Below are 11,618 nucleotides of genomic sequence, written 5' to 3'. Positions count from 1 at the left end.
ATATATATATATATATATATATATATATATATATATATATATATATATATTTAGAAGAAATGCAGCAGAGGGCATCTCATGGCCAGTAAATTAGGTCAGAAATATTGTTTTCTTTGGAGGCTTGGTCCTTGGGGTGTCTCTAGCCTTTTATCTGTGGAGCTCAAGGAAAAAGAAAAAGAACTTTCTCTCATGTAACCATATAAACATGTAAGGATGTTTGAAAAACTTATGGCTAATTTTGAATTGGATATTAATTTCCTATTTACCTAAAACTCTGTGAGACGTGAAGCTTTGCTATAAATATAGTTGCAAAGCTGCTTATGTGCCTGGTTGTTCATCCTGTTTGTCCGTGTTCCCCAGTGATCAGGGGCGGTCTGGCGTACGGGACTACCGGAAATTTCTCCGGTGAGCCGATGGGTTGGTGAGCCGATGGGTTGGTGAGCCTGCGGTTTAGCCGTCGAGCTCACGCCGTAGTCAGTTGTTTTTGCGGCGCCGCTATTTCTCAAACTATGCCAAATCAAATGCCTTCTCGACCTCTCCTCCGCTCCATTCAAGCTCGTCGTAGATTAGCTAAGTGTGCGGCAGCGGAGCGGACCTGTAAAACACATGAACGAGTGCTTCGGGGCCGGTCGGCTGACATCAGAAAAAGAAATTGTTCAATGAAGCCCGGCCTGCAAAAAAAAAAACCCTAATTTGTCCCAACTAGTGCCACGTAAATAAAATCTACCTGTTTGTCCAGCTCAGAGATGCACAGTGCAGTGGCTCTGGCTCATCATGAAGGGCCAATGTTGTAGGGGGGGCTTGAGCAGAATGTGATTTAGGGAACCATCTTAAAGAAACATCATCAATGCTAGCTTCAATTGGCCAAGCTTCAAAGCAGACAGTGATAATTGGTCATTATTTACTGAGATGTAATTGTGAACAAAGTGAGCTCAAACCCAAAGAAACCGATAGCACCAGACTGTAGCTACGGTAACATAATAGTCAAAATACATTGTGATTATTCTTTGCACTTTCACAAAGTAAACTTGCCAATTAAATCTTAAATGTACATGCATAACTATTTAAAATATTTTAATTAATCTTTGATAAAACTTCTAAACATAATAGCATTCCATTCTCAATAAACAAATGTTAAAATTCTAGCTCTACGATCAATTCAATCATTGATGGTGGGGGGCCTCTGAAGGTCTCGGGGCTCTAAGGAGCTACTTAGGGCTTTGTTTTGGACCGGCTTTGTCATTATGTCTGTTCTCTACGGAACATAACCTGACGCTATAAGGAACATTAGATAAGTCCACATTAACTATGCAGATGTAGCAGGGAACGTAAGCTACAAAACATGAAGGTGGTGCTGAAAAGTTGAGTGATAGAACAAGAAAAACCTCAATGAAAGTGCAGAAATAAATGTACAAACTTTTGACCTGTTTGGTGGTCCTGCCTCTAGTTCTGGGTCTGGTATCTGCTACCTGACATGTAGTTAGATTTGATGTTATAGCTAATATTATAGGCTATGTACGTATAGGTTGTACATTTCTCATTAAAATTTCAACAGAGCATTAAACAGGTGGGGCCAATCTGTCAAGACAGACAATGGACACAGTGGCGAATAAGCAAACAATTACAAATACAACTTTCGCAAACTGAATTTATTGGTTTTGCAAATTCAGCAGAGGTTTTCACAATCTGAATTTGTATCAGGAAAAAAAAAAGAAAAAGAAAAAAAGCATCCTCCACTTATTGGCTCTTTTGCTATCTGAGCACTGTTGTCAGTGATGTGCTGACATTGTGCTCCTCTCTCAGACTGTGCAGCTCCCAGAGCTTGTAACCTCGTCCCAGCTCGCTACTGTACCACTCATTTGACTGAGACCCACATCAAGCCACCTCCGGAAGCCCCTGAGATCGCCTGGCCTGCTGTCGCTCCATCACTGTGCTGTTCATTGCAGTGTGCAATATGTTAGATTTAATCTGGAAAGATAAATATGGAGGTGAAATAAATTGTAAAAATTCTTCTTTTGGAAATTAAGTGGCACATTTTAACTGTATTGATTTATTTATTGGGTCATTTATGTTATTTCCTCTTTTATTTTTAATTCTGTCAGTTTTGGTCCTCCGTATATCTAGTGTTTTTTTGTTTTTTTTGTTACGTCGTTTCAGAGCCGCATTATTGTAAAATCTCTCCTCATGTTAAGCTCTTTAATGAAAAAATAATACTAAAAGAAGTGTAAATATTTTTAATGTAGATTAAAAGTTACTATTTGCACATGAATCAGAAAAATTCGTAAAATTAATATTTAAAAATGAACCAAAATGAATTTTACTCTATTTCACACTTTAATCAACTGATGTGACTGTAATATTTTTGGTTTTCAAGAGACTTTCCCTCAGGGGGGAAAAAGAAATGTGAGCGCGTGAAGCGTGAAGGACATTTGAGAGCATATTGATATATTTAAAAGAATTTGACAGGATTTGCGAGAGAGCTTAACGGTGTATGTCTGAGAAATGGAAATCATAGTGGCGCTCGCGAGAGGGCTTGGTTGTCTTTCTGCAAGCGAGTGGTTGTGTTTGTGGGAGAGTACGTGTAGGCATGTAAGCGCGATAGAAAGTTTTGCCTCGTGGGGTCTCTCATACGTCTGCATCATAGCCACACACAAACCTCCATCTGTGCCTCCAACACAGCTGCACTGTGATGGCATGTCCCTGTACAACCCCCCCATTGCCTGGAGAAATCTCTCTCTTAAACACAGTCGTGCACTCACTCACGCAAACACACACACTCTGAGCAGCTTGAAAGAAAGAAAGAAAAAAAAAATATATATATATATATTCTCCTTCTTTCTTTCACGTACCCCAGTTCCTTTCTCAGCCCTCACACTGCTCGGTTTACCTCTTTTCTTTCCCCCACGTTTGCCCTCATCACACCTTTCAGGCTGAGCTGTGCAAGCCTCCAAGAGCCAACGCTGTGGCATTCTTACAATCACCTGAGGAGCCTCTTCAGACGACAGCCTGTCCCTGTCAGTGCTTGCAGGTCATGCGCTGCAGAAAACATGCCTCCTTGTCACTTCGTTTACAATCTCTTCCCACAGGACCAAAACAACAGCATCTCCAAAAGCTACACTCAACAATGCACGCAAAGATTTGGTAAGCACCCTTTTTGTCTGGGCTCCGCAACATGTGCCGTTTGCCACCCGCGCTCTGTCCAAGTGTGAGCTGCCACATCCCATTCAAGAATCCGTTGGTGTTTCTGGGCAGTATGAGGAGAAGCACCTTTCTAAATGGGCACAAATATGTTGAAACAAATCATGACTGCAGGGCCTCCGAATCTAAGCAGAAATCAGTTCTCAGCTGTAAGTAAATCTGCATTCAAAAATCTGCTTTGACCAACTTGAAACTTCAATTCGTCCAGAATTCCTCCTCACGACTAGCCCGCGTCACGGTGCAAAAACATAAATGCCATGTTGTCTTAGTTTTACTTGCCTCAAACTAAACATGACTAACACGCCACCACATCTGACTAACCAGCTGACCAGTCTCAACAGCTGGCGGTTAAAGAGCAGGTCATTTGGGAGACACAAGTTGAAATGTGGAGCTGCTGCAGCGTGTTCAACATTAAAAAAAATATAATTCTTTTTCAGCATTGAAACATCACCAACATTAGGAATTATTAATTAGCTAAAAATCTGTTTTTAAATGGGTTTCAACATTTGTAATGCAGTACAGCATTTTATGACGTTAGCCTTCACTGGGCTCTCTCCTTTTTCTCCTGGTATTTGATAAATAGAAGTAGTCATAACTGATCTAACACAAAAAATTATAATGGCCTGTTTATAAAGCACATGGAAACATTTTCTTCTACTAATTTTTTTCCCTCTATCAACTCACGGTCTGAGTGAATCTGTCAAATAGAGAGAAGGGAACTATAACTGATAAAGACGTTGCATATTGTGTCACATTTTTTTTTTGTTTTTGTTGTTTCTTTTAGTTTTCTGTGGAGAAAAAAAACGGCAAAAGAAATTTTCCAAAGCTATTCTAAAGCTTTTGTTGTTGTTTTTTTAATCTCCATTGCTTTTGAATGTTTGAAATTATATTCAAGTAGCTCATATGCAGAGGACTACGAAGTCAAGTTTCACAATTACGTTAAGCTCTAACATAATTACGTAGCAATTACGTTTAGGACTAATTAAATATATAATATTCTCTCTGTTTCTAATGGGTGAACGACTGGATGTGGTGTGAAGCTCTTTGGGGTTCTATACAAGTACAGCCTGTCTCGCAATATTAGGCTATTAACAATTGAACAAACTCAACAAACAGTACCAGTGCCTCAGTCTCACATTTCAGTTTTCTCCTATCGTTTTTTTTTATTATTATTATTGTCTTCCTTTCATATTTGTCTTTATCAAGGGACATTTTAGCACATTTATTACCTTGGAAACAAATATCAAGCTAACAGCCAGTTGGCTCACATAAAATGAGCAAAAACAGCTGACCTGGCAAAGCCCAGCTAAATTTATGTACACCACTATAACTCATTGATAAACACATATTATATATTTTTTCATATATTTGTTTGAAAGCCAGAGCGATAACTTCCTGGTGTCTCTGATGGATCAAAGCCAACTAGCTACAACAGATGCATTATCTGTTACATTCACTCTGGTTCCTTCAGTTCAACAAAAACCCAAACTGTCGGAATGGGACAGCCTTCGCTGCAGTGAAGATCAGCAAGAAAAGGCGGACGGACAGAGCAGCCAAGGAAGCACGTGATCTTGCCAGAGTTTAAGGACCTCAAGGATTCAATAAAAGAGGGTAGGCAGATGTAAAAAGGCTGGCAAAGGGGACACAGACCATTAGCTTAATGACAGAATGAGGAATGGGGAGCGGTGAGATAAGATTCAAAAGCCAAGGAGTGCAAAATTGTCTTTTAACAAGAATCAAGGTAAGTAATCTCATAAATAGCACAGCAAGAGATGTGCAGAGGATTGATGTGTTGTTTTTTTTTTTTTGCCTCAGGTAAAGGAAGTAAAGAAGAAGGGTAAACAGGTAAGAAAGGATGGCGGTGTCATTAAGTTGGTGAAGCCATGACTATCAGCAACATTAATGCTGTCTGCTCTGCTTTTCCTCAAACGCGGAGCCTTTCCTTTGAAGCACTTTTGAGTTCTCTGTGAGCACACCTGACTTTTAGCTTCAGCAGCTATTATAGAGCCCGAGCTGGTAATTACACATTTCACAATTTCTTATGTTACTTCAAAGCAACAACAGTCTTGTCACCAAAGGACACACCATGCCGCTGTGGTACAAAGCAAAGCCTCGGGGATTTTTTTGAAGCCACGCATTGTTGTTCTAAAAGTCACTAATTTCATTAATAGCACACGGCTTTAAAGTTGCCTAAAAGAAATCGAAACGACAGAAAACCGAGCTTTTATTAAAGGCAAGGATTGTCAAGTTTCATTTTTAAAAGCCAAATGCAATTTATTTGATTTTGAGCGAGTTTGACCGTAGTGACGTCCTGCGGTTCTTAGAATTAACAACTTAAAGGATGCAAAAAATAAATTTTTAAAATAAAAGGTACCCTTTTCAAAACATTTATAAAGCACACACAGCAGGCATTTGCTACTGCTGTGTGCTGAGTCATTCACAGGAGCCAAATCATTCCAAAGGAACTTTGGATGTCCGGTAAATTAACGTGACAGCTTGCAGAACAAACAAAACAAAGCAAAAAACACCTGACGAATGTAAAACTCCGAGCACAGGCGGTCCTCACTCACTAAAACGCACAGACCCAAAGGTCTGTGAGTCAGCAGATAAGTGATATTTAATAACCTTTATCTATTTTTTTTTTTTTTGCTCCCCATATTGGAAGAGAAAATGTACGATGCTTGTGGACTACTGTGAGCTCAACGTGAGCTGTCTTCAGTTTGTGGCCTCAGCTAACAAGAATATCAAGGCACCTTCTTGACAAACACCACAGAGGGCACAAATTACATCAAAACGTATGAACAACACTGATTACGTTTCCATCATGACACCTGTTACTGAGTGGGATATACATTTTCCAATATTTGTTAAAACTGTCACCATGTTGAGACAGTATAGTATTAGACAGATATAGTTTGTGAAAAGACTGAGCTCCTCCACCTTCTCCCTGAGCCGCTGTTGCTGTCTGAAGAAAAGCACCGCTCCCGACCAAAAAAAAAACACCCAATCAGAGCTGGGAGGAAGGTCTCAGCGCAGCCAATCAGTGCTGCTCAGAGTGCTAATGACGGAGAAGCAACTCAACGTTCCAGAAAATCAGTTTCTCCGCAGTCATATAACAATATTCTAGGGAATATTGTGTCCCCGGCCTCAATATTCATGGTAGTGGTGAACTAGCTGTAGCGTAGCAGAGAGCAAGAGGAGGGTTTGTGTGTATGAGAGTGATTGACAGCGCTAAGACCCTCCTCCTGGCTCGGATTGGTTATTTCTGGCTGAGTGGTGCATTTCTGCACCGACTTATAATTTTCCGTCTTATTAATTTCAACAAATACTGCTGAACACTTTGGAAACATTGTGTTTCCAACATTTAGAAGCAGGACAAATGAACCCAAGGTAAGGTTTTAGGCAAGTTTGACAAAGGCTGAATTTTGATGACTGGATGATTGGGTCAAAAGTGATACACTGCAACTTGGGTGTGTTGCAGTGAACAGGGAGAGGCTAAGTGATGCACAAGAGGAACAAAGGCTTGTCCACTTGATCCAGTTCAAGGTGCTAGACCTCAAAAGTTGTGGTAATGCATCAGAATGAGCAGCACAGTGCAGCTAGCCGGGTATAACCGCAGACCCAGTCAGGAAGCTCATGCTAGTCATAATGTTATGCCTGATCACCGTACGCCTTGGCACAGTTTAAGAACATGCTGTGTTTTAATAAAAATTAGATACAGAAATATTAAATAAATCTGAACATTTTTGAAAAACGCAAATGCTTCAGTAACTGACTTTATGAAGCGAGTTGATAAAGTGAGTTATAATAAGAACATGGCATATAATTTAAATTAAAATATTACATCAGACCAATAACTTCAAAGCACTTTGAATTGCCTTGTTGCTGAAAATGTGCCATATAAGTAAAATTACCTTACCTTAATATATATATATATATATAGAAAAAAAAACTAAAACAGAAATGAGGGCTTAAAAAGGTATATGTAGCACCTGCTTAGCGGTTGCTAAGACACTTTCAATCTGTAACACAAGCCTCATTGGAACACAGAGTGTGTCCTAATTCATTGAAAATGGCTGCACACATTGGCTGTCGAATGCACAACAAATGATTTGGACAGTGTCGCAGGTTCCCTCCCTACTAACAATAAAATTCAGCTCATTAGCTCCTCGTTTGCGATGCCCAGGCACGTTGGCTGCAGGTCTGGCCTATTTTGGAATAAGTACGGAAATCCGTTCTGTAAATTCAAGCACATCTCTTGCGAGCTCTTTCACAGTCAGATCGAGCAGATTCTGAGACTGTGTAACAAGGAAGGTAGCGATTTTGAAAGGCTTTCATTGCCTCCGAAGAACTGCATGATCAGAGGGACAATTAAGCGTCTCATAAGTATCCAGCTTTTTACGGCATGAAGCTGTGGTTATGGCACGTTGTGCTTTAGTGGCAGCAATAGATGAATATAGAGAGTCCACAATCGGCACAAAGGAATGTCTGCATCAAGATGACAGTGAAGGTTTTTCTAAGAAAGGTGGCTGCATTTGGAATTAGGTTTCCTCTGTGTTCTGATATTCTGAGAGGCAGTGATGGGGGTGCAGCTCGTTTCGTTTGGCCCTTCAGCATTTAGGACGTCTGTAGATTTGATTTTCATATCTGACTTCTTTAGGTGCAAACAGGAGGTGCCTGCTGTCTGAACTTTTGTACAAACCAAGCTTAAATTCATACCTACATTGAGGACATTTCATACTGACTTTAACATCTAATGACTTAAAGCAATTTCCTATAATTTGCTCATGTTCTACTGTCAGGAAGTGTGACTTGTGGGACTCCAATAAATACCATCTACCGATAGGCAGGTTTCTTCCAGCGATCTTTATCTCTCATGTAACGTCTGAGTTAACTGGAGCCAGTAAGTATTTGAAGATAAACCAACGAACATAACATATCCCAAAAAATAATATTTGATTAAACTGAATTATATGTCAGATTTTACGCATTTTTAGTACAATTTTACAACACAATTCACCAAAATGCTAACAAACATAAACTAAGATGAATGGCTTAAGTACATAATTGTTAGTGTCAAGGCACGAAATGAAAGTGAGAAAGGACAAAGGGGTTGGGTTGACCAAGTGGCCAGTGGGAGACGAACCCCGAGACGTTTATTACATTCCTTGACCTACACATGAGCAGCTTCTGCTGTGGGCTGGTCACACTGTCCTGCTGAAGAAGCTTTTCTATGCCAGTGCATGTGTGTTACAAACCAGTGTTTAAGTTACAGGGAATCCTCAAATCGAGGCTTCGGGGGAAGGCGTCCAGCAGCTTTCAGCTGTGTCCCTGATCCAACACACCTGAATCAAATGGCTGAATTATCTCCTCAGTATGCAGCCAGGTTGTCCAGAATCGTGTTAATGACCTGATTGTTTGACTTGGGTGTGCTGAAGCGGAGAGACGTCTAAAAGTCGCAGAACACAAGAGTTGATGTATTACCACTGATGTATTACCAAATGGTTGCTGAGTGTCGTTGAGGATTTGCACAGATGTTTCGTTCGCATGTGTTTGTTCTGGAAAAACCCACCTGAGGTAGTGTGTTCTTTTTTTTTTTTTTTTTTTTCCAAATTTGCAAAGCAGCAGCAAAACATAAAACACAACTTGAGGCTCATACCCAGGTATTTTGTTTCAAACGTATATGATTTTCCTGCAGCTGAATGCAGCCCTTCAACACCGAGGTGGACTATTAGCAAGGGAAGCTAGAAACAATGCCACTGCTCCTTCGGGGTGAAAAATCCTTTTGCTAAAACTCTGCTTGCCTCTGTTTTTAATTAGATTCTGATATCAGCCCGTTCTCCTATCCTCCCCTTCCCTCTTCAACATGCGTGAAATTGAACGGTATTATCTATTATTTATTCACCCTCTTTTGCTTATTGTTTCCCGTGGATGCCTTCGTTAAGCCACTTGCTGCTCTGCTGCCTGCGATATGATGCTCTGCTTCGGCTGCCTCACTGTTTTCAGGCCCACCTCCTCTGCAGGTCTGAGTCCGACTCATTTGCTGGCGATGGTTGGGGAGCTATGGATTTTTTTTTTTCCCCTTTCACCCAATGACAGCACGGTGAGGTGCTATGAGGGCTGAGTGCTAATGAGCTGACTCTGCAATGCCGGGGAAGACGCTCTCCAACAAAGATGGAGGGGGGGGGGGGGGGGATCATAGGACAGAGCAGTAGGCGATGCTCCAGCAGACAGAGGAAGTCAAGGGGCCATTATGATCATGCCATGCAGTCAGTCGCATGAAGCTGTGGGCCAACAAAGTTAGCTGTTTCACCAAATGGAGGTCCTTGTTTATGATTAACAGCAAGGAAACTGTTGCGCTCATCTCTTGTTTTATGTATCTGCTGTACTCAAAGAGATATTGAAAGCTACACAAAAACGTTTTTTTTTTTTTTTTTTCCCTTATCAGCTTTTACGGTATGATCATAAACATGCAACAAGGAAAAAAAAAAAAAAAAAAAAAAAAAAAAAATTTCCCAAAAAGTAAGTTCAAGTTTTCTTATTGCCAATTAAATATGTGATACAATTATTGACATTAAACAGTTTTAAAGAGAGTTTTTTTGTTGTTGTTTTTGCAGATCAGATGACTTTTGCAAGAGGACGACATGTGTGAGGGAGGTACTGTCTTGTTTTAAAGGGGCAACATGACTAATCATACAGGGCGTCATGAATCAGGGGCGGCAGGGGAGCTTAAAAAAAATGAATCTGTTAAAGTTGAGACTCCAATTTGGTGGTAAACTAAAGAGCTTTTATACTGTTTTTGAATGAATCTGATCAAGATTTGTGCAAAAATATTGGTCAAACTGCTTAGACAACACCGAACGGCGATTCTTTAAAACCCAGATTTTTTTTTTGAGATTGTGCTGTTTGTAAAGACACAAAAACACCATTTCCATATTTGGGGAGGCATTAATGTAACCTCAAATTAAGACAAGCACAAAAACAAACAAACAAACATGTTGGTAAATAAAAAAAAAAACTTGAACTGGATTTGCACTGATTCTACTGATTGCACAGTTGGGATTCGTGAAACATGTTTGTGGAAAAACGAATAAAAGATTGTTACTTTTTTTTTTTTTTTTTTTTTACTTTCCTCTGAACCCAATGTTGCGTATTGCACGTTGAAACTTGAAGGAGGGGCTCGTTCATGCAGGTACTGCCACTGTAACTGAGTGATGTAATATTACAACATGGAATAAGTGTGCAAAATTATGTGACGTATGCTTTGAATATGCTGTGTTTTATAACAACAAACGCAGTCTAAAAATAGATTTTCATGGTGAGAAAATAACGTGTTTGCACGGGGTTGTTATTTCCACTGAGACCTTCTGAATCCAAGAAGAAGAAGAGGCGACAGAAACTTGTCTGCATGCCTGAAACTCGGCTGCAATCTCCATAGAGCACCTGGGTAATTCTTGCTCGTTCTTGGCGGACACCAGGAGTGCACCGGCCGCTCTGGACGTGAACCGACAAGGAAGCGGCACACTTACATGCATGGGTGACCGAGAAGCTGTTGGACGACTCGAGATTGTCGACGTTGTAGTTGAGGTGGAAAGGTTTCTCGGTGGTGTTTTGATTGGTGTTGTAGAGTTGGACAGCAAACCTGAACGCGCTGTGCTCCTGCACCGTGGATCGCATGAACAGTCCCCCTTTGGAGAGATTCAAAACCAAGATCAGACCAACTCTTAACGGCGGTGTGCACAGTTTCATCACCAGCTTTCACCCTCGTCCTTTGCTCGAAATCGCGAGGAACTCGGCGTGAACAAAGAAACTATTTGTTATTTACAGATTGACTCATGCATTACTGATCGGTGCGCCGGGTCTGGAACTCTTCGGAATAGAGAGACGACAAAAAAATAAAATACAAAATAAAAATGTTGCCCGTCATCATCTGTAACCATTTCTGGTAGTTTTCGGCAAGAAGCCGAAGCTTTATTGTAGTTTTAAAACCAGCTGCTTTAAGAATGCAGCACTGGGGAAAATCAAGTTAGTCCGGCGTCATTGCGGAGAGCTCCGCATTCAGTTCCCAGTAGAAAACTGCAACCATGCATTATATTACGCAAACAACAATCAGCAGCTCGCCGAAACGAGCGGGACACTTACCGATGTTAATCTGATTCGGAAATCCGGCTAAGGACTGGTCAAAGAGCCACAGCAAAAAGAGAACCACGCGTTGTGCCATTTTCTCTCCGACCTGATCTTTTCAACTCCTCAAAAGGCTCTGTCTAAGCAGATTCATATGTTCGGGGTGGATGCCGGGAGTAAATGGAAATCCAGTGGGTAGATGATGGTGGCTCACAGTGCACCAATTCATTCATTGAGGTGCAGCCCAGCTGCAGAACATTTTTTCCTTTTTTTTTTTTTTTTTTTTTTTTTTTTTT

General features: G+C 40.6%; 1 protein-coding gene across 5 annotated transcripts in view; it reads right to left on the bottom strand.

The window, feature by feature from the left end:
* Nucleotides 1–11,605, bottom strand: part of LOC106947084 (glutamate receptor 3) — a 113,888-nt gene extending 102,283 nt beyond the window's left edge. For 2 of the 5 annotated variants that reach the window (XM_015031878.1, XM_015031879.1), the window contains exons 1-2: nucleotides 11,341–11,602; nucleotides 10,728–10,886 (exon numbers count right to left, since the gene is read on the bottom strand). In XM_015031878.1, the coding sequence (XP_014887364.1) occupies nucleotides 10,728–10,886; nucleotides 11,341–11,419 (238 nt within the window). In that variant the 5' untranslated portion in view covers nucleotides 11,420–11,602. Of the gene's footprint in view, nucleotides 1–10,727; nucleotides 10,887–11,340 lie in introns of all 5 variants that reach the window. The other 3 variants (XM_015031880.1, XM_015031876.1, XM_015031877.1) reach the window with 3 other exon arrangements.
* Between the last annotated feature and the right edge of the window lie 13 nt (nucleotides 11,606–11,618).

This window comes from Poecilia latipinna, unplaced genomic scaffold, assembly GCF_001443285.1.
Source record: "Poecilia latipinna isolate Pla-1442-1.1 unplaced genomic scaffold, P_latipinna-1.0 Scaffold222, whole genome shotgun sequence".
NCBI lineage: Eukaryota > Metazoa > Chordata > Actinopteri > Cyprinodontiformes > Poeciliidae > Poecilia > Poecilia latipinna.
Note: the sequence above shows the minus strand (reverse complement) of the source record. Positions and strands in the feature narration are given on the sequence as shown.